Source organism: Balaenoptera musculus, chromosome X, assembly GCF_009873245.2.
Source record: "Balaenoptera musculus isolate JJ_BM4_2016_0621 chromosome X, mBalMus1.pri.v3, whole genome shotgun sequence".
Lineage (NCBI taxonomy): Eukaryota > Metazoa > Chordata > Mammalia > Artiodactyla > Balaenopteridae > Balaenoptera > Balaenoptera musculus.
This window is the reverse complement of record NC_045806.1, coordinates 85222394-85246518: the sequence shown is the minus strand read 5'-3', so window position 1 is coordinate 85246518 and position 24125 is coordinate 85222394. Positions and strand designations below refer to the sequence as shown.

The window sequence follows — 24125 nt, the reverse complement described above, 5'->3', positions numbered from 1 at the left end:
CTGGTAAGACGTTAAAATAATTAGGTTTATTGGATATGGTGAAATACATGGGAAGCATTGTCAAATAAGTGATACTAAACCTTCTTAGGTTATATTTGTATGGATATATGTCTTTAATATGTGTTCCAGAGATTGTATGAAAGTCCTAGAAATCTAATATGTCCTGGTATAATGTTATCAGTCATAATTCTGGTTATTATCTTGATATGTTTTATGTCACATAAATAACCAAATTTCATAGTCAATTTCATTATAATAAACTCTCATCAGATATTTAATCATGGGCATTTAAAAATTTTTTTGTCATTTACAGACAGTTGTTGTTTTACTCTGATGCTTTTGCAAAAGTGATTCATCTTCAGAGAGATTCATGGAAAAAACTCTGAAAAATACTATAGGATACAGGTTTCTGAAAACTTTAAGAACGTACTACTGCCTGGGTAAGAATTTCCAGAGCTCTAATGGAAAAACTAGATTCAAGCAGAACAAGAATTAATAACATGGGTTGAATGAACTGATGGGGATGATTATAATTTTTATGTGAAACATTGCTGGTTCTTTAATGTTTTATTTACAGGTTTAAAGAAACCTTTTTCTTTTAAGCTATCTATGATGTATAGCAATTTGATAAAGTATACCTTTGTAAACAGAATTGAAACATTTCATTTTTCTCCATATCTGATCCCTCCAGAATTGGGAAATTTGTTGAGTGTTCTTATTTTCATGGCAATTTAGTTATTTGTATAAATTCAGTAAGAATCTCTTTTTAGAATACAATTTGAAACATTGTTTATATTATGGCTTTGACAGAATATCATATTTCAGAATATGCATAGAATATAGACCACACAACTTTAAGGAACTGAGGCTGACTTTATGGAGCCAGTAAAGCCTCTTGGAAAACCAGCCAGTTACCTTGTTTGCTGGGTTCCCAGCAGCTTTCCCAGGTAAGTAAGGAAGGTCTCTTCCTGCAGGCCCGGAAACCTCAAGAAATTGGGGAGACTTCAAGAAGAAAGGAATTAACCCAGATCTATAGGTATTGTAGGCAAAGTTTGATGGCAAGTCTTAGGCTTGGCTTCTTAGCCTCAAGAGGCTTTTAAATGTCCAGTTGAGATTCCTTATGAAAAGTTCCAGCAAAGAAAAATTTAAAATAGCCTCTGTGGTCAGTCACTACTCTTGCTACAGTTATGTAAACATCAGGCCGAGTTTAATGAGATTAGACCTATTTTGCAAACAAATTGGTCTTACTGTGATTATCTTTAATAGAAGTGAGAGAGTGGTTGTAGAGAGAAGAAGATGTTTAGTAAAAAAGTATAAGACATCCTTGTGGATATCAGGTTCTATTCATGTTCATTGTCTTTGAGGTTTTGTTATCTACCTGTAAATTGGACTGGATCCTGAATTCTTCCAGTTTCCTCAGATACTGGCTACAACTCTCCAAACTAACACTTCCAATTTTCTCCCACCCTTCTGATCTGCAATCAATAAGAACAAAGACTTCCTTTCAACCTCCTTGAAAGGGACCATACCATGTCCCCCTCACTATCCAGAAAGCAGCCAAACTGCAGGCACTTGAATCTTGACCCAGGATTCAAGAGTCAAGTTTCAAGAATCACTTCCAGACTCTTGAAACTGCATACCAGCTGGAGATCTAAACTTAAAATTGACTAGGGAGGTTCCTCAGCATCTTGAGGCATCTAGAGGTGGACAGCTCTCCCAAGATCACAGATGAAGATCTTTATCTCCAATATGAAACTTTTATTCCTTTTGCCTTTTGGTACTTGCTTTTTGTCTCTGTTAATGCATGGGAAGACAATGCCTCTTAACTCTGGCAACTATTGCTGAATACAAAAAAAGGCCATAGTTATACAACAGAGTCCCTAGACTTTTCTTGCTAAGATGGCTTTAGATAAGAGATTTCCTTTAGATTACTTATTGGCTGAACAAGGAGCAGTCTGTGCCATAACAAATACCTATTGTGGTACCTGGATAAACACCTCTGGTATTGTAGCCAATACAAGGAATTAACAAACAAGACACTTATCTAAAACAAGTTGATGCCTTTTCAGGTACATTCTTTGATTTATTTGATGCCAACTGCTTTGGTTCATGGGGGCCCTAGCTAAAGAGTATACATTACGCTCTTGGTATTATCCTCCTGATAGTCATCATTGTAGTCTCCCTGGTGCTCTGTGTTCTCTCAAAGGTCTTAAATGCATGTTCACAGCCATCAGATGGTCTCACTGTGCTTGAAGAAACAGGAACAAGATGAACAATGAGATAAATAGCAAAAGTAATGCTTCTATGGACCTGATATCATAATCTACAAGTTTTCATGGTGAGACAGGAACAATTTTGATGGTGACTGAGAGTGACACTAATACCAAAAGGTGGAATTGCTAAAGTAATTAAACAAGGGGGCCATTAGTGGTGGCCCTAATGTCATGGTGGCCTATGTAAGCAAACCAAAATCTAAGCCTGTAAATGCCTCAAGGTTACAAAATCAAAAACCAAGGACAACCAACCACAAACAGCCAAGTGAGCTTTAAGCTGTTGCCAGCCAAATAATTTCTTTTCTTTGCTTCCATACCTTCCCTAAGTAAGTCATTCTCCTGGCTCCTGTCAGTGGAGCACTCCTATTCACTTCCCATTAGGTGCTCAATTAGAATCAATCTTTGTTCAATTAAATTTGTAAAAATTTTACTATGCCTCAGTTTATCTTTTAACAGAACTCAAGAAAAGAAGAACAGTCTATTATATTTACCCAGATATTTACCATCCTGTTCCTTTTCCTCTGCAAGTATAGTCATACTTATGTCTAAAAATAAAATTTCATCTTTCTTACAGTGTTATACCCTGCCTTTCTTCACTAGCAACACGAATTGAATGTCATTCAATGTCAATAAACATCGATTTGCATCATAATTTCAGTGCTTACAAGAATACTAATGGCCCATAAAAACATGAAAGTATTAAAATTAGCCAACATTTGTTTTGGGTCAAGTAACATTTATTCTCAGAATTGCAGTGTGACATTTTTCATTCTTATTTTACAGATGAAGACAGTAAAGAACTGGGAGGTTAAGTACTTTGCCTAAGCTAGCATACTTAGAAAGCGACACATCATGGATTTGAACCCAAATAGCATGGCTCCAGAGCCCATGAATATTTAGGGTGATAGAACTTGAGGCACAGAAGCACACAGATTAACTATCAAGTTTCAGCCACAGAAACCCAAACTGAGACACACTTACACATACAAATGCATTATCAAAAATTGTACTCAGCTTCTTTCCTCCATAAATGGGTATTCTTTGAATATATTTCCAAAACACCAAAATCTCAAGTAACTTATTTATCTGTAAAAAGTATTTTCTATTTTCAAATTTTTCTCTTAATAAATTTTCCTGTTTACAATTCTTCAAACAATACAGAAATGTATATTTATAATATGAAACTACCCTGACTCTCCCTTCTGCTTGATACCTGTCCTCTGACCCAAAGGTGTCCACTCTCAATAGATTGGTGCATTTTCTCCAGATGTGTTTGTCTGCAGGTGAAACATTATCATAATCAGAGATACACAAAAATATTTATTCATACATGTTTTCTTTTTCAGTATAGAATCCCATTATTCATATTCTGCAACTTGCCTTGTTTTCATTGAAAATAACAGCTCTTCATGTTTTCATGTATTTTGTTAGCTAATGTGTCTTCAAATGTTACTTGGTATATATATTGTTCTTTACATGAATACTCCATTTATATTTGTACTATCCATTGCTGTGAAGGGTAGCAGAACATGCCACCCAAAATATGCTTCTGTGGTGTAAGGAATATTTTGAGCTGACTATTTTAAGAAACAGCAGACACAAGAAAATCTCTAAAAACAGAGTAGAAGTTACCCTTTTGTAAGGGACGTTTACAAGGGAAATCTCCGCTAGTAAGTGTCGTGTCACCCTCTCTGTTCTTCCCTCTGAAGGAGGACTTTAAATCACATGAAACTCTTGTTAATGGAGAAGGCACCAACTTTAATCTGCATAACAAACCTTACCCTTGTTAACCTTGCTTTTCTTGGTAACCTCGAATAACTGGCCTCTCCTCCCTCCCTCAACATCTTTCTTTGCCTTTGGCTGAAGATTGTTTTTAAGGTGGTGGCATGGGCCATCTCAAGGAGTTATTCAGTTTCCCTGGGTATCTCCCATGTGTACATGAAGTATACATATTAACAAACTTATTTGTTTTTCTCTTGTTAATGTCTTTTATTACAGGGGGTCTCAGCCAAGAACTCTGAAGGGTAAAGGGAAAATTATTTTTCCTCTCCTACCATTTTGGCAACCATGAAGGGCTCCACTGGGGCACCTCACTTGCTCTGGAGTCTACAGATGGGATCCTGAAAAACTGGCAGAAGCTGGCTAAGGGTAAGAATTCTTACCAAAGTCAGCTCTCCTGGATCTCTGTCTGTAGTGTCCAGTCAAGAGGGGAAGGTTAAAATCTTACAGTGTCTCTTCATTTCCAAATTCCAATTGGCAGAAGAAAAACATTTGTAAGATTTAATTCTTTGAATTGTGACTGCTGAATTTGGTTTTAAGTGCCCGTTGGCTACTGATCCTTTTCCTCCCAGGGACAGCTATCACTTTCCTGTTTGTCTTGTATGTTCTGAGAACTTGGCTTGGCTTTCTGCCTGCCCAGGGCACATAGGTTGTCATTTCTTGTGTGCGCAGGTGGCTCGAATGTCAGGATGTAGGCCCCAAGAATACAGTCAGACAGAAATGTGGGTTGCACCCCATTTGCAGCTAGTGTCCTACTGACTGTTGCCTACTCTTAGGGGGCATATCAATAATTACCTTGAATGTAAATGGATTAAATGCTGCAACCAAAAGACACAGACTGGCTGAATGGATACAAAAACGAGACTCGTATATATGTTGTCTACAAGAGACCCACTTCAGACGTAGGGACACATACAGACTGAAAGTGAGGGGATGGAAAAAATATATACCATGCAAATGGAAATCAAAAGAACGCTGGAGTAACAATACTCATATCAGATAAAATAGACTTTAAAATAAAGACTGTTACAAGAGGTAAGGAAGGACACTACGTAATGATCAAGGGATCGATCCAAGAAGAAGACATAACAATTGTAAATATTTATGCACCCAACGTAGGAGCACCTTGATACATAAGGCAAATGCTAACACCCATAAAATAAGAAATGGACCATAACACAATAATAGTGGGGGACCTTAACACCCCACGTACACCAACAGACAGATCATCCAGACAGAAAATAAATAAGGAAACACAAGCTTTAAATGACACAGTAGACCAGATAGATTTCATTGATATTTATAGGGCATTCTACCCACAAGCAGCAGAATACATTTTCTTCTCAAGTGCACACGGAACATTCTCCAGGATAGATCACATCTTGGGTCACAGATCAAGCCTCGGAAAATTTAAGAAAATTGAAATCATGTCAAGCATCTTTTCTGACCACAATGATATGAGAGTAGAAATCAATTACAGGAAAAAATATATATAAAAAACACAAACACATGGAGGCTAAACAATATGCTACTAAAGAAGAGATCACTGAAGAAATCAAAGAGGAAATTTAAAAAATACATGGAAACAAATGACAAAGAAAAAGAAGGAAAATTTAAACAATAATTATCCTATGATATGGGGAGGGGGTGGGGTGAGATGTGACAGGGTAAGAGAGTGTCATGGACATATATACACTACCAAATGTAAAATAGATAACTAGTGGGAAGCAGCCGCATAGCACAGGGAGATCAGCTCGGTGCTTTGTGACCACCTAGAGGGGTGGGATGGGGAGGGTGGGAGGGAGGGAGATGCAAGAGAGAAGAGAAATGGGAACATATTGTATATGTATAACTGATTCACTTTGTTATAAAGCAGAAGCTAACACACCATTGTAAGGCAATTATACTTCAGTAAAGATGTTTAAAAAAAAAACAAAAACAAAAAACAAAAGAAAACCAAAAAAACAAACAAAAAAAAAGAAAATCTGGAAAAAAAAATAATAATTATCCTAGGCCTTTGATAATAGGCAAATATGCACCAAAACTCACTCTTAGAGAAAATTTACATCTTTTCTCAGTGCCTTTGAGATGTAGACTTTCAACTCTGTCTTCTCTAGGACCTGAGAGCATCTCTTTTAAATGCAAACTTCAGGGAGGTGATTCTTGTCAGAAGTTAAAGAAATAAAAAAGGAGCTATTTGGAAACTAGACAAATGAAAAAATCTTAAAAGTCTTCTCTACAAATAGTGGTAAAAAGCTTTAGCCATCTGAGCAGATAACCTTAACTTTTCCATCTGCCAGAAACACAGTTTGAATCCAAGTGTTCTATTATAAATTAGTGAGTTTTAAACTATTGTACCTATATCATTGCTAAATTTTAAAATGAAAGCTATATCTTTATTTGTCTGTATGTCTATGTGTATGTTAGAGATGTGTGATACTTCTCTACCTCCAAATGGTAAAAGATTTGTAAAAGATCTCTATTTGATTGGCTTAAAGAAAAATAAGTGCTTATATAAATTAAGTATCGCTAAACTCTCAGAAATAAAATGGAAACTAACACAAATGTTTTTCAAGTTCACATGATCTGAGATAATCTAAAGTAAATAAAAACTAGTTTGTTTGTTGGATTAATTAAGACAGACATGTCTTCAGAGTTATCAACATAAAATATAATGCAGATACAACTTTTGTTCTACCTAGATGTACTAGTCATAAGTTCATGTTAGCTCTTACAATATTTGTCAGCAAGAAAAATAACAAGATTATGGCTAGCTGCTTAATGTCTTGTTAAAATTTCATGAGTGATCTCCACATAATTGTTAAGAGCAAGTGAATTAAGTAAATGTACATAAGATAAAAGTGTATAAAAGAACTTTCAAACAGTAATTCTTTTTTAAAAAATATTTATTTAATTTATTTTTGGCTGTGTCGGGTCTTAGTTGTGGCACGTGGGATCTTTCATTGTGGCGCGCAGGCTCTTCACTGCAGCACGCGAGCTTCTCTCTAGTTGACTCCAGAGCATGTGGGCTCAGTAGTTGGGGCACACAGACTCTCTCGTTGTGGTGCATGGGCTCCAGAGTGCGTGGGCTCTGTAGTTGTGGAGTAATTATGTTTTATAATGTCTCCTTAAAAATAGTTTCCCGGGCTTCTCTGGTGGCGCAGTGGTTGAGAGTCTGCCTGCCGTTGCGGGGGACACGGGTTCGAGCCCTGGTCTGGGAGGATCCCACATGCCGTGGAGCAACTGGGCCCGTGAGCCACAATTACTGAGCCTGCGCGTCTGGAGCCTGTGCTCCGCAACAAGAGAGGCCGCGATAGTGAGGGGCCCGCGCACCGCGATGAGGAGTGGCCCCCACTTGCCGCAACTAGAGAAAGCCCTCGCACAGAAACGAAGACCCAACACAGCCATAAATAAATAAATAATTCCCATTTAAAAAAAAAAAGTTTCCCAAATTAGTAACTTTTAGTAACTTCCAACCTTAGAATTTTGCTGAGTTAAATTATGGATATTCTTGGAATATCTAGATCATTTCAAAATTATACATGGAAACATTAATTGCTAAACATACGTCTAGGTTTACCTACTTTTGTCCCCTTATTAAAAAGGAACAAAAGATATTTGGTCTTGTTAGCAAAAATGTCTTGTGCCACATTGAAAGTTTGCACTATGAGGAAGCACATGCTTTTAACAATTATCAAATGTATTCATAAATTTGCCAATCTACAAAATGTTGGTATGGAACAGACAGTTCACAATTGCTTACTTCCTAGTTTTCACTATAGTTTATGGTTTGTAAGCATTAAGAATTCTAGTTAATACATATAATTAAAACTGCTAAAATTACTATGGGAAATTATTTCATCTCTGTATGTAAGAAAAGTAGGATGTTTGGGGATAAGAAAAGGTGTGAGGTATGGAGATGCATTTTTGGTAAAGGAAAAGGTAATTTTGTCCTACAGTAGAATGACTTATTGTTTCAGAATGAGAAAGAGGAGAATACAGGACACACTAAATGGATATAGAAAGTAGAGGAGAGAGAAAGAGAAATTTACTTTGTATGGTCAAGCTGGCTAAAATTGAATGAATTTATTATAAAGGTTTAATTTTTTTATTTTATTTTTTTGGATGTATGTTTTTAAACTTTTTATTTTATATTGGTGTATAGCTCATTAACAATGTTGTGATAGTTTCAGGTGCACAGCAAAGCAACTCGGCCATACATATACATGTATCCATTCTCCCCAAAACTCCCCTCCCATCCAGGCTGCCGCATAGCATTGAGCAGAGTTCCCTGTGCTATACAGTACACCCTTGTTGGTGATCCATTTTAAATATAGCAGTGTGTACATGTCAATCCCAAACTCCCTAACTATCCCTTCCCTCCTGGTAACCGTAAGTCTGTTCTCTAAGTCTGTGAATCTGTTTTTGTTTTGGAAATAAGTTCGTTTGTATCATTTCTTTTTAGATTCCCCATATAAGCGATATCATGCAATATTTCTCTTTCCTGTCTGACTTACTTCACTCAGTATGACAGTCTCTAGGTCCATCCATGTTGCTGCAAATGGCATTATTTCATTCTTTTTTTACAGCTGAGTAATATTCCATTGTATATATGTACCACTTCTTCTCTATCCATTCCTGTGTCGATGGACATTTAGGTTGCTTCTATGTCTTGGCTATTGTAAACAGTGCTGCAATGAACATTGGGGTGCGTGCATCCTTTCGGACCATGTTTTTCTCTGGATGAATACTCAGGAGTAGGATTGCAAGATCATATGGTAGCTCTATTTTTAGTTGTTTAATGAACCTCCATACTGTTCTCCATAGTGGCTGTACCAATTTACATTCCCAACAACAGTGTAGGAGGGTTCCCTTCTCTCCACACCCTCTCCAATATTTATTGTTTGTAGACTTTTTGGTGATGGCCATTCTGACTAGTGTGAGGTGATATCTCATTGTAGTTTTGATTTGCATTTCTGTAATACTTAGCGATGTTGAACATCTTTTCATGTGTTTGTTGGCAATCTGTATGTCTTCTTTGAAGAAATGTCTATTTAGGTGTTCTGCCCATTTTTGATTGGGTTGTTTGTTTTGATGATATTAAGCTGCATGAGCTACTTGTATATTTTGGAGACTAATCCCTTGTCGATCACATCATTTGCAAACATTTTCTCCCAATCTGTGGGTTGTCTTTTCGTTTTATTTATGGTTTCCTTTGCTGTGCAAAAGCTTTTGAGTTTAATTAGGCCCCATTTGTTTATTTTTCTTTTTATTTCCATTACTCTGGGAGATGGATTGAAAAAGATATTGCTGCAATTTATGACAGAGTGTTCTGCCTATGTTTTCCTCTAGGAGTTTTATAGTGTCCAGTCTCATATTTAAGTCTTTAATCCATTTTGACCTTATTTTTGTGTATGGTGTTAAAGAATGATATAATTTTATTTTTTTTACATGTAGCTGTTCAGTTTTCCCAGCAACATTTGTTGAAGAGACTGTCTTTCCACCATCGTATAGTATTTCCTCCGTTGTCATAGATTAATTGACCATAGGTGCATGGGTTTATTTCTGGGCTTTCTATCCTGTTCCATTGATCTATATTTCTATTTTCGTGCCAGTACCATACTGTTTTGATGACTGTAACTTTGTAGTATAGTCTGAAGTCAGGGAGCCTGATTCCTCCAGCTCCATTTTTCTTTCTCAACATTGCTTTGGCTATTCAGGGTCTTTTGTGTCTCCATACAAATGTTAAGATTTTTTGTTCTAGTTCTGTGAAAAAATGCCATTGGCAATTTGGTAGGGATTGCATTGAATCTGTAGATTGCCTTGGGTAGTATAGTCATTTTGACAATATTGATTCTTCAAATCCAGGAACATGGTACATCCTTCCATCTGTTTGTCTCTTCTTTGATTTTTCCATCAGCATCTTATAGTTTTTGGAGTACAGGTCTTTTGTCTCCTTAGGTAGGTTTATTCCTAGGTATTTTATTCTTTTCGATGTGATGGTAAATGGGATTGTTTCTTGAATTTCACTTTCTGATCTTTCATTGTTAGTGTATAGAAATGCCACAGTTTTCTGTGTATTAATTTTGTAGCCTGCAACTTTACCAGATTCATTGATGAGCTCTAGTAGTTTTCTGGTAGCATCTTTAGGATTTTCTATATATAGTATCATCTGCAAACAGTGACAGTTTTACTTCTTCTTTTCCAATTTGGATTCCTTTTATTTCTTTTTCTTCTCTGATTGCCATAGCTAGGACTTCCAAAAACTATGCTGAATAAAAGTTGTGAGAGTGGACATCCTTGTCTTGTTCCTGATCGAAGAGGAAATGCTTTCAGCTTTTCACTGTCGAGTATGATGTTAGCTGTAGGTTTGTCATATAAGGCCTTTATTGTGTTGAGCTATGTTCCCTCTATGCCAACTTTCTGGGGAGTTTTTATCATAAATGGGTGCTGAATTTTGTCAAAAGCTTTTTCTGCATCTATTGAAATGATTATGTGGTTTTTATTCTTCAATTTGTTGATGTGGTGTATCACACTGATTGATTTGTGGATATTGAAAAATCCTTGCATCCCTGGGATAAATCCCACTTGATCATTTTAATGTATTGTTGGATTCAAATTGCTAGTATTGTGTTGAGGATTTTTGCATCTATATTCATCAGTGATATTGGCCAGTAATTTTCTTTTTTTTGTGGTATCTCTGTCTGGTTTTGGTATCAGGGTTATGGTGGCCTCACTTGAATGAGTTTGGGAGTGTTCCTTCCTCTGCAATGTTTTGGAACAGTTTGAGAAGGATAGGTGTTAGCTCTTCTCTAAATGTTTGATAGAATCCACCTGTGAAGCCATGTGGTCCTGGACTTTTGTTTGTTGGAAGATTTTTAATCACAGTCTCAATTTCAGTGCTTGTGATTGGTCTGTTCATATTTTCTATTTCTTCCTGGTTCAGTCTTGGGAGACTGTACCTTACTAAGAATTTGTGCATTTCTTCCAGGTTGTCCATTTTATTGGCATACAGTTGCCTGTAGTAATCTCTTATGATCCTTTGTATTTCTGTGGTGTCAGTTGTAACTTCTCCTTTTTCATTTCTAATTTTATTGATTTGAGTCCTCTCCCTTTTTTTCTTGATGAGTCTGGCTAAAGGTTTATCAATTTTGTTTATCTTTTCAAAGAACCAGCTTTTAGTTTCATTGATCTTTGCTGTTGTCTTCTTTGTCTCTATTTCATTTATTTCTGATCTGATCTTTATGATTTCTTTCCTTCTACTAGCTTTAGGTTTTGTTTGTTCTTCTTTCTCTAGTTGCTTTAGGTGTAAGGTTAGGTTGTTTATCTGAGATTTTTCTTGTTTCCTGAGGTAAGATTGTATTGCTATAAACTTTCCTCTTAGAACGGCCTTTGCTGAATCCCATAGGTTTTGGATCATTGTGTTTTCATTTTCATTTGTCTCTAGGTATTTTTTTAATTTTCTCTTTGATTTCTTCAGTGAACCATTGTTTGTTTAGTAGCATATTGTTTAGCCTCCACGTGTTTGTGTTTTCTATAGTTTTTTTCTTGTAGTTTATTTCTAATCTCATAGCATTGTGGCTGGAAAAGATGCTTGATACATTTTCAATTTTCTTAAATTTACCGAGGCTTGCTTTGTGGCCCAGCATGTCATCAGTCCTGGAGAATGTTCCACGTGCACTTGAGAAGAATGTGTATTCTGCTGCTTTTGGATGAAATGCTCTATAAATATCAATTAAGTCCATCTGGTCTAATGTGTCATTTAAGACCTGTGTTTCCTTATTGATTTTCTGTCTGGATGATCTGTCCATTGATGAAAGTGGGGTATTAAAGTCCCCCACTCTTATTGTGTTACTGTCGATTTCTCCCTTTATTGCTGTTAATATTCCCCTTAAATATTGTGGTGCTCCTATGTTGGATGCATATATATTTACAATTGTTATATTTTCTTCTTGGATTCATCTCTTCATCATTATGTAGTGTCCTTCTTTGTCTCTTATAAGAGTCTTTATTTTAAAGTCTACTTTTTTCTGAGATGAATATTGCGACTCCAGCTTTCTTTTGATTTCCATTTGCATGGCATACCTTCTTCCGTCCTGTCACTTTCAGTCTGTATGTGTCCCTAGGTCTGAGGTGGGTCTCTCGTAGACAGCATATATACGGGTCTTGTTTTTGTATCCATTAAGCCAGTCTGTGTCTTTTGGTTGGTGCATTTAATCCATTTACATTTAAGGTAATTATCGAGATGTGTGTTCCTATTGCCATTTTCTTAATTTTTTCGGGTTTGTTTTTGTAGGTCATTTTCTTCCCTTCCTCTTTCGTTCTCTTCTCTTGTGATTTGATGACCATCTTTAGTGTTGTGTTTGGGTTACTTTTCCTTTTGTGTGTGTGTATCTATTGTAGTTTTGGGGTTTGCTGTTCCCATGAGGCTTTGATATAGCCGTCTATATATGTACAGGGTTGTTTTAAGTTGCTAGTCTCTTTCCCACCTAGAGAAGTTCCTTTAGCATTTGTTGCAAAGCTGGTCTGGTGGTGCTGAATTCTCTTTGCTTTCGCTTGTCTGTAAAGCTTGTGATTTCTCCATTAAATCTGAATTAGAGCCTTGCTGGGTAGCGTATTTTGGCTGTAGGTTCTTCCCTTTCATCGCTTTAAACATATTGTGCCATTCCCTTCTGGCTTGCAGAGTTTCTGCTGAGAAATCAGCTGATAACCTTATGGGAGTTCCCTTGTATGGTATTTGTCATTTTTCCCTTGTTGCTTTTAGTATTGTTTCTTTGTCTTTAATTTTTGTCAATTTGATGACTATGTGCCTCAGCGTGTTCCTCCTTGGGTTTTTCCTGGCTGGAACTCTGTGCTTCCTGGACTTGGTTGACTGTTTCCTTTCACATGTTAGGGAATTTTTCAGCTATTATCTCTTCAAATATTTTCTTGGGTCCTTTCTCTCTCCTCCTTCTGTAACCCCTGTATCGTGAATGTTGGTGCGTTTAATGTTGTCCCAGAGGTCTCTTAGGCTGTCTTCATCTCTTTTTTCTTTATTCTGTTCCACGGCAGTGATTTCCACCATTCTGTCTTCCAGGTTACTTATCTGTTCTTCTGCCTCAGTTATTCTGTTATTAATTCCTTCTAGTGTATTTTTAATTTCAGTTATTGTATTGTTCATCTCTGTTTGTTCTTTAGTTCTTCTAGGTCTTTTTCAAACATTTCTTGCATCTTCTCCATCCTTGCCTCCATTCTTTTTCCGAGATCCTGGATCACCTTCACTTTCATTATTCTGAATTCTTTTTCTGGAAGGTTTCCTATCTCCACTTCATTTAGTTTTTTTTCTGGGGTTTTACCTTGTTCCTTCATCTGGGACATAATCCTCACCTTTTCATTTTGTCTAACTTTCTGTGGTTGTGGTTTTCCTTCTGCAGGCTGCAGGATTGTAGTACTTCTTGCTTCGTCTGTCTGCCCTCTGGTGGATGAGGCTATCTAAGAGGCTCGTGCAAGCTTCCTGATGAGTGGAACTGGTGGTGGGTAGGCAGGGCATGCTCAGTAAAACTTTAATCGACTTGTCTGCTGATGGGAGGGCTGTGTTCCCTCCATGTTGGTGTTTGGCCTGAGGCGACCCTGCACTGGAGCCTGCAAGCTGTTTGGTGGGGCTAATGGGGGCCTCCGGGAGGGTTCACACCAATGAGTACTTACCAGAAGTGGTGCTGCCAGTGTCCTTGTCCCCATGGTGAGCCAAAGCCACCCCCAGCTCTGCAGAAGACCCTCCAACACTAGCAGGTAGGTTTGGTTCAGTCTCCTGCGGGGTCACTGCTCCTTTCCCCTGGGTCCTGGTGCGCATAAGACTTTGTGTGTGCCCTCCAAGAGTGGGGTCTCTTGTTTCCCCCAGTCCTGTGGAAGTCCTGCAATCACATCCTGCTGGCCTTCAAAGTCCGGTTCTCTGGGGATTCCTCCTGTTGCTGAGCCCCCAGGTTGGGAAGCCTGACACGTGGCTCAGAGCCTTCACTCCAGTGGGAGAACTTCTGTTGTATAATGGTTCTCCAGTTTGTGAATCGCCCACCCAGCAATTATGGGATTTGATTTTATCATGATTGTGCCCCTCCTACCGTCTCATTGTGGCTTCTCCTTTGTCTTTGGATGTGGGGTATCTTATTTTGTGGGTTCCAGCGTCTTCCTGTCAATGGTTATTCAGAAGATAGTTGTGATTCTGGTACTCTGGCAAGAAGGGGTGCGCACACATCCTTCTAACCCCCCATCTTGAGCCACTCTTCCATAAATGTTTAAATGATAAGCTTTAATATCAATAGTATATTTATGTTAAAATAAAACAATTTTCTTTCATCTGCTATGAAGACAGGGTTTCTTTGACTGTAGGTCTGCTCTTGATAAGAGATTGGGAAAGGTTTTTCTGCACCTTTTAAATAATCTGCCTAGAAAGGGGATAGTTTTTCTCTTTCCAAAATAATTTCCTGTGCTTCATGTTGTGTTTATCATGTCTTTAACTACATAAGAAAACTGTCTTCTCAGTATTAAAATAGCTAAGTTTTGCTCACAACTATGTATCGTGCTGTATTTGCTTTTAAATTCTTTTATTGTCACTTCGGTTAAATAGATAATTAAGTATTGTTCCATAATGGTCTGTGATCCCACTTAGTCAAATGTCCCTTTCTCTTAAACTATCTAGAACCCCATGTTATTTTGGGGATCTCAAGAAGAGATAAAAATAGCAAAAATCATTAGAAAACCTTGGTGTATACTGTTCATGGATAAGTACTCTTAAGAGGTGAGTGTGTCCATTGTAAAGCAATTATACTTCAATAAAGATGTTTTAAAAAAAAGCATGCATCCATATATAAGAAGACTGGAAGGAAAATAAAAATGTTGATGCATTGGAAAAAAAAAAAAAGTACAGAGCTCTTCAATTCTAAACCCTTAATTAAAAGCCTTTTACTTGAACACCCCCAGCCGCAAAAATGTACAGAGATGGCTCCATCTAGCACCGTATATTATTTAGATGCATCCGTATACACAGTGAGATTAAAAGAGTGCAAGTATTAGTCTACTAAACAAAATCAATCAATCAGTCAATCATGGGCAATTTGCCCCCCTCCAATTTAAACATTGTGCATTTACCAGGCACCCTGTTTTAGATCATTTTTATTTTAATCTGTCAGAAATTCCAGATTTTTACTACTTATATTAAATAACTTCTAAGGGACACTTGTCATTAAATAATATCTAATATTAAGAAAAGGAAATGTATTTGATCTGCAGTATGTAGGATTAATATAATCTGTATAATGTGTTATTTGAAATTTCCACTCTATTTTCCAAGGAATAAAGCATTGATACTAAATACAAAAAAAAAAAAAAGAGGTGAGTGTGTATTCGTTTTCAGAAATTTTGTTATGCAAATATAACCTGCATTTTTAAGATGAGCAATGAGATGATACCCTACATACGGTTTTGTACACTGCTTTTTTTCTACAAACACCATATTATGGAGGTCAATTCACGCCAATCAGTATAAGCCCACATAATAATAAAATGGCCTTAAACACTAATGGTCAATTTAGGTATGATAATCATAAGAACTGTTAATTATAACTGCTGACTCCCTCAGTTCCCCACACTGTGGTAAGTGCTAAACCTGTACTCGCTCATTTAATCCTCATCACAACCTATGAGGAGGAGCTCCTGTTGCCCGACTAACCATCAGGGGACTGAGGCACAGTGATGGCAGTGCTAGCCAGTCACAAGATTAAGATATGATTTCTGGGTGGCAGCTGAGCCCCACATCTAACTAGTGTACACTAGTGCTTCTTATCTGATAAGACCCTCAACCTTACTGTTCATCAGGGCACAGCAAAATAAAACTAACGTCCCATGGTTTTTTCTCAGTTAGCTGGGCAAAAGTTTAAACAACAGATCTTAATCAGTGTGGTTTGGAATTTGGAGACCTGTGTCCTGTTATATTGTGGAAGGGGCTCCTCCAACATTCTGTCTCCCTTCCTGTGCCTCAGGGATGTTCCCCTACTAAAGTGGATAACTCCCCTGTGCTTGGAGCAGAAAATGTTTATGTTTCTCCAGCCTTTTTAATATTTTGTATAATTGCAAGGGCAATAGGAATTTATTACAGTTAAAAATAGATAACATACAAATGGAAATAAAATAATAATACCTCAAAGCCCACCATTTGAAGAAAAGCCCTTCTAGGCACTTAGCGCCGAGCCGGCTGAGAGGAAGATGTGTTGGGTGCAGGGCTTGGGCTGCTGCTCTCGCCCCTTCGGTCACCGCCCCTGGAAACCCCTTTTGTAAAGCCTATACAGTTCAGACCCCCGATCAGACCCCCGAGAGTACGTCTCCAACTGCTGCTACAGAGGTTTATTCAACAGCTTTAGCTGTTTGCCATGGACCACTGGACCTCTCTGACTTTCTGATCAAAGCTCGTGAGCTAAAGGACGATGAACATCAAAGAAGAGTCATACAGTGTTTGCAGGAATTACATGAGGACCTTAAAGGATACAGTATAGAGGCAGAAGGCCTTTTTTTCTAAGGTACAGGGAAAACAATGGTGATGGACATGTTTTATGCTTATGTGGAAATGAAGAGGAAAAAACGGGTTCATTTTCATGGTTTCATGCTAGATGTTCACAAAAGAATACACCGCCTTAAACAGAGTTTGCCAAAAAGGAAACCAGGACTCATGGCTAAATCATACGATCCAATAGCTCCTATAGCTGAAGAAATCAGTGAAGAAGCATGTCTCTTATGTTTTGATGAATTTCACGTCACAGACATTGCTGATGCCATGATTCTGAAACAGCTTTTTGAAAACCTGTTCAAAAATGGGGTCGTCGTTGTGGCAACATCCAACTGGCCACCAGATGATCTCTATAAAAATGGACTCCAAAGAGCTAACTTTGTACCATTCGTAGCTGTCCTGAAGGTCTCTGAGGCAATGAGAGAGTGGGATGCATGTATGTGGGCAATGCTGTATTTCTTTCTGGAATACTGTAATATGGTCCAGCTAGATTCTGGGATAGATGATTGGAAAAAGGAACTTCCTGCTGCAGGAGAACTCTACTATCTCACAAGTGAAGCTGATGTGGAGGCTGTCATGGATAAGTTGTTTGATGAGCTGGCTCAGAAACAAAGCGGTTTAACTAGACCAAGGACTCTAAAAGTGCAAGGCAGAGAGCTGCGGCTGCATAAAGCCTGTGGAGCTGTTGCCGACTGCACATCTGAAGAGCCATGTGAGAGAGATCCCATCCAGGACACCACATTACCTTTAGTCATCATGCCTCCTTAGATTCCTCTTAGCTGTGACAATTTCTCAGACTTTCCTTCTTTTTGATGACCCTGACAGTTTTGAGGAATACTGGTCAGTTATTTTGTAGACTGTCCCTCAAATGGGATTTGTCTGATGTTTTTCTCATGATTTGACTGGAACTGTGGGCTTTGGGAGGAAGACCACAGAGGTCAAGTGCTATTTTCATCAGATCATATCAAGGGCACATATGATCAATATGACTTAACACTGTTGATGTTAACCTTGATCACACTTGTCTGAGGTAGTGTTTGTCCCCACTGTAAAGTTACTCTTTTCCCCCTCTTTCCATAGTGAACTCTTTGGAAGGAAGTTCTTGCTGAGTTTTCATGTAGCAGCGAAGAAGAAAATCCACAATTATCTAACAAGGCTGTTAAAATACTTTTCCCTTTTCCAACTACACATTTGTGTGAGGCTAGATTTTCTTATATGACTCAACCAAAGCAACATATAACAATAGTCTGACTGTAGAAGCAGGTATGAGAATTCCACTATCTTCTATTATGCCAGACATTAAAGAGATTTGCCCAAAGTATAAAACAATGCTACTCTTCTTACTATTTTCATTTTAGAAATATAATTATTTTCATAAAAATGTTATTTCTGTTAATTTTATGGGTTGAATATAATGGTTTTATCATTGTTATTTTAAATAAATTAATAAATATTTTATAAAAAAAGAAAAGAAAAGCCCTTCTAATGTTTTCATCTGCATTATATTCCTCCAGAATTATTCTTATGCAGGTATTATATATTTATACATGTATGCATACATTTATATATTTACATACAAATCATAAGATCTCATCTTACATTTAATTTTATAACTTATCTCACTGTAGTGGGTTGAATTGTGTGCCCCCCAATATTGCCAAATCGTAACACCCCCATACCTTAGTTGGAAATAGGGTCTTTGCAGATATAACTAAGTTAAAGATCTCAAGAGATGATTGGATTTAGGATGGTCCCTAAACCCAATGACTAATGTCCTTATAAAAGAAAGGAGGGGGCTTCCCTGGTGGCGCAGTGGTTGAGAATCTGCCTGCCAATGCAGGGGACACGGGTTCGAGCCCTGGTCTGGGAAGATCCCATATGCCGCGGAGCAACTGGGCCCATGAGCCACAATTACTGAGCCTGCGCGTCTGGAGCCTGTGCTCCGCAACAAGAGAGGCCGTGATAGTGAGAGGCCCGTGCACCACGATGAAGAGTGGCCCCCGCTTGCCACAACTAGAGAAAGCCCTCGCACAGAAAAGTAGACCCAACACAGTCATAAATAAATTAATTAATTAATTTAAAAAAAAAAAGAAAAGAGGGAGATTTTACACACACAGGGAAGAAGGCCATGTGAAGACAGAGGCAGAGACAGGAGTTATGCTGCCACAAACCAAGGGAAGCCAGGAGCCACCAGAAGCTGGAAGAAGATAGGATGAATTCTCCTCTGGAAGCTTCAGAGGAAGCTTGGCCCTGCCGACACCTTGATTTCAGATTTCTGGTCTCTAAAACTATGGGATAATGCATTTCTCTTGTTCTAAGCCACGAAGTTCCTGTTAATTAGTAACAGCAGCCCTAGGAAACAAACACACTCACTAACCATATACCCCAAATGTCATTGATTGTGAATAAACACCACTCTGTATCCTATTTTTTTGTGTGTGCCTGTGGGGATAGTAATGATAATAAAGGTATATACGAAAAATAAATATGGCTAAAGTTTTTAGCTCCTAATGATTTTTACTGTATTGATTCATTTAATGCGCCAGGCACCCCTATGAGGTATGTACTGTTGCTCAACCCCATTTTGTAGATGAAAAACTGAGGGACAGAGAGAACTTGGCCTAGGACTACACAGTTAGAGAACAGGAAAGCTTGGGTTTGTACCTCACGCTCCAGAGCCTGGGAAACTGTCAAAGCTTTGTTGTTAAGTAACAGAAGCAGTCTGCATAGCATGTATAATTTAGGAGGTCATTAAGGCAATTTTCATGTATTAACATATTTATACAAATAGCTGGACCTAGTGACCTTGGTGAGAGCACGTTCATTGCAAGATTCAATAGTGCAGTGACATAGGAGGTTAGTGGGAAGTGAAGAATGTTAACCGGGAATGCAGAAAATGCTTTCTGGAACTTTGATTTTGAAGGACGGGGGAGAAAGGGAGAGAGAAACAGAGGCAAATACAGAGACAGAGAAAGAGAGAGAGAGAAACAGAGACAGACACACAGAGAGAGAAGGCCTGTGACTGAATGGGGAAAAGGGGTCCAAAGAGGGATTTCTTTTTACATCTTCAGTTCCTTGAAAGTATAAAAGTTAATACTGCAGGAGTCATGTCATCTCAGATTTAACCTTTGAAAGAATTTCCCCATATTTCCCTCTTATTTCCACTTTAGAGTTAATGGGATGCCTCCAATGAACAGTATGGGTTTTTGAGCTCAATATCTATTTAGCTATGAGTGATAGGAAGAATGGATAATTGTGTGTCAAAGAAATGGTAGTAATTTGTGGATTTTTGCCTCTCAGGGAGGCAGCACATGGCTGAAATCCTTGTGTGACATGATCTGAGGACCCCTGCACAGTTGAATGGGAAATAGGTCTAGAATTTTCTTATAAACGTATTAACATACAGAGCAGTCCAGGAGCAGCAGTTAGACAAACACCGCAACTCGCTGCCCTGGTGCCACCTCTCACTGAGCCCACCAGGTGAGTCAAAGGCAAGTCTGTCTTCCCAGCGTGGGAAACTGGATTAGGGTCTGCTCAGAGGCACGATGTTGGGCAGCTCTTAGGAGCTTCTGAGTCTCCCAAGAAACTAGAGATCCTTCTGTCTTTAAAACTTTGAACTCAAGGCATACCAGAGAGAGATTTGCTTCCTTCATATAGGTATCTATATTCTCATTAGGAGAAAGAATGAAAAACACTTTTCCACAGAGCCTAAGGCTCAGTCAGCCCCTGCTACTGAGTCTTGACTTTTTTTTTTTTTACTCCTCAATATGTGTGTCTTTATTTATTATATACATAACTACTGTACTAAAATATTGTGTATATTATAAAAATACAAAAATTAAAATGTAAAATATTGAGATAGACATTAAATAAATATTTAAACATTTTAATTAACAAAACTGTCACTGTTTGCAGATGACATGATACTATACATAGAGAATCCTAAAACTGCCACCAGAAAACTGCTAGAGCTAATTAATGAATATGGTAAAGTTGCAGGATACAAAATTAATGCACAGAAATCTCTTGCATTCCTATACACTAATGATGAAAAATCTGAAAGAGAAATTATGGAAACACTCCCATTTGCCATTGCAACAAAAAGAATAAAATACCTAGGAATAAACCTACCGAGGGAGACAAAAGACCTGTATGCAGAAAACTATAAGACACTGATGAAAGAAATTAAAGATGATACCAACAGATGGAGAGATATACCATGTTCTTGAATTGGAAGAATCAACATTGTGAAAATGAGTATACTACCCAAAGCAATCTACAGATTCAATGCAATCCCTATCAAATTACCAATGGCATTTTTTACAGAGCTAGAAAACATCATCTTAAAATTTGTATGGAGACACAAAAGACCCCGAATAGCCAAAGCAGTCTTGAGGCAAAAAAAATGGAGCTGGAGGAATCAGACTCCCTGACTTCAGACTATACTACAAAGCTACAGTAATCAAGACAATATGGTACTGGCACAAAAACAGAAACATAGATCAATGGAACAAGATAGAAAGCCCAGAGATTAACCCACGCACCTATGGTCAACTAATCTATGACAAAGGAAGCAAAGATATACAATGGAGAAAAGACAGTCTCTTCAATAAGTGGTGCTGGGAAAACTGGACAGCTACATGTAAAAGAATGAAATTAGAATACTCCCTAACACCATACACAAAAATAAACTCAAAATGGATTAGAGACCTAAATATAAGACTGGACACTATAAAACTCTTAGAGGAAAACATAGGAAGAACACTCTTTGACATAAATCACAGCAAGATCTTTTTTGATCCACCTCCTAGAGTAATGGAAATAAAAACAAAAATAAACAAATGGGACCTAATGAAACTTCAAAGCTTTTGCACAGCAAAGGAAACCATAAACAGGACGAAAAGACAACCCTCAGAATGGGAGAAAATATTTGCAAACGAATCAACGGACAAAGGATTAATCTCCAAAATATATAAACAGCTCATTCAGCTCAATATTAAAGAAACAAACACCCCAATCCAAAAATGGGCAGAAGACCTAAATAGACATTTCTCCAAAGAAGACATACAGACGGCCACGAAGCACATGAAAAGATGCTCAACATCACTAATTATTAGAGAAATGCAAATCAAAACTACAATGAGGTATCACCTCACTCCTGTTAGAATGGGCATCATCAGAAAATCTACAAACAACAAATGCTGGAGAGGGTGTGGAGAAAAGGGAAACCTCTTGCACTGTTGGTGGGAATGTAAATTGATACAGCCACTATGGAGAATAATATGGAGGTTCCTTAAAAAACTAAAAATAGAATTACCATATGACCCAGCAATCCCACTCCTGGGCATATACCCAGAGAAAACCGTAATTCAAAAAGACACATGCACCCGAATGTTCATTGCAGCACTATTTACAATAGCCAGGTCATGGAAGCAACCTAAATGCCCATCAACAGACGAATGGATAAAGAAGCTGTGGTACATATATACAATGGAATATTACTCAGCCATAAAAAGGAACGAAATTGAGTCATTTGTTGAGACGTGGATGGATCTAGAGACTGTCATACAGAGTGAAGTAAGTCAGAAAGAGAAAAACAAATATCGTATATTAATGCATGTATGTGGAACCTAGAAAAATGGTACAGATGAGCCAGTTTGCAGGGCAGAAGTTGAGATACAGATGTAGAAAATGGACATATGGACACCAAGGGGGAAAACTGCGGTGGAGTGGGGATGGTGGTGTGCTGAATTGGGCGATTGGGATTGACATGTATACACTGATGTGTATAAAATTGATGCCTAATAAGAACCTGCAGTATAAAAAAACAAACAAAACAGCTAATACTAAACTTTCATTGGGTTATTTGTATGGAAATATGTTAATATAAATGTTTCAGACATTACATGAAATTTCTAAAAATCTTATATTTGTATTTGTATGGAAATATGTATGGAAATATGTTAATATAAATGTTTCAGACATTACATGAAATTTCTAAAAATCTTATATGTTCTGGTATAATGTTATAAGTAATAATCCTAGTTATTACTTTAAAATGTATATCTCAGAAATAACTAATTTTCTTGTCAACTGCATTATTATGAACTTTCATCAAATCTTTAACCGTGGTCATTTTTAAGTCTTTTGTCATTTACAGACAGTTCTGGGTGTACTCTGATGATTTTGCAAATATGTTCCTATAAAAGGGTTTCATCTTCAAGAAATTCATGGAAAAGACTCTGACAAGTACAGGTTTCTGGTAACTGACTGTACTGCTGAACTGAATGAATAAGCATTTTCAGAACTCTAATGAAAAACTGATGAACTCATAAAAGTGCTAACAAAAGATCAAGATAAAAAAAAATTAATTACATGGGACTGAGTGAACTGATGAGGATGAGTATAACTTTTGTGACTTTCTGTCTGAATTTAAAAAAAAAATCCCACAAGGACTCAGAGGCAAAGAATATACAAATCAATTTTCACTGCAAAGTAAAGGAGCTGTTACAGTGGAGGATTACTGGACTGAATGTCAATATTATGACATAGTATGAGTGTGTTTCATGTTTGGTAATTGCAATCATTGTTGCTTTTGTTGTGGTCATCCATGTACAATGCTTGGTGTCAGTTTATTTATCTCTTGTAAAAATAAAATACAGTGTGTGTGTGTGAAAAAAAAAAAAAAGAACTTTACCCTACATACATGATGTGGACTTTTAACAACTGCTGTATGAAGGCAAGGATACAAGGGAAAATACTTATTATGTTCAGTAAGTGAGAAGTGTGTTGTGCTTCTTTCATTTTGATATACGTATGTATGTGAGAACTTTTTCAACCATTAAAAGCAAGTATAGACTATACTGAACTTAAAACTAAGGTTGGAACTAATAGAAAAAAAAACACAAACCCAAGCCAAAGTAAAATCAAGATTTTCAAAAATAATTAAGAAGGTATAATCATATTGTTCTCACTAAGGTTATTATAAATATTCTGTTATTATTATATACAAGAAATAACATAATGATATATATTTTTCTAAAATTTTAATACACAAAAGGTTTAAGTTCTGAGTCTTGACTTTTAAAGAGCCCTCGAAGTCCCACAATATGCCATATACTTTGGGAAGGTTTTCTCATTTTCTCCTTGGGATGGCTGTGTGACAAAAGGACCCTGAGTCCCATTTCATAGACAACAAAGCTCAGGCTCATAGAACCGACAGCACCTCTCCAGATAAGTGGCAGGATTCAAATGAAGTTACATCCCTTGCCCTAAGGAGAGGACACAGAGCAGCCTCCCTTTGAGAAAATGAGCTTCCAAGGCTTGAGAAGTGAGCCTCTTACACTCCCCTGATATTGTGGCCCCATGGGTACTCACCCAAAAATCCCTCTTGACGATGAAGATGATAGTGCACATATGTTTGCACATACATTCTTCACGCTATAAACATTCATTATATTCAATTTTATAGAAGAACAAAGTAGATTTTAAAATTGAACTGACAGTGTGTGTATGTGTGTGTGTGTGTGTGTGTGTGTGTG

The 24125-nt window shown here is 37.5% G+C and overlaps 2 protein-coding genes across 2 annotated transcripts in view; one reads left to right on the top strand and one right to left on the bottom strand.

Annotated features, from left to right (window-relative positions):
• LOC118888426 (nuclear RNA export factor 2-like) overlaps positions 1-24125 on the bottom strand; it is a 295223-nt gene that overhangs the window by 248311 nt on the left and 22787 nt on the right. The gene's annotated exons all lie outside the window — the stretch shown is intronic.
• LOC118888329 (AFG1-like ATPase) lies at positions 12851-17352 on the top strand. The gene is given in 2 exon segments (XM_036839302.1): positions 12851-12866; positions 16265-17352. Coding segments are annotated over 2 exon segments (1104 nt in total).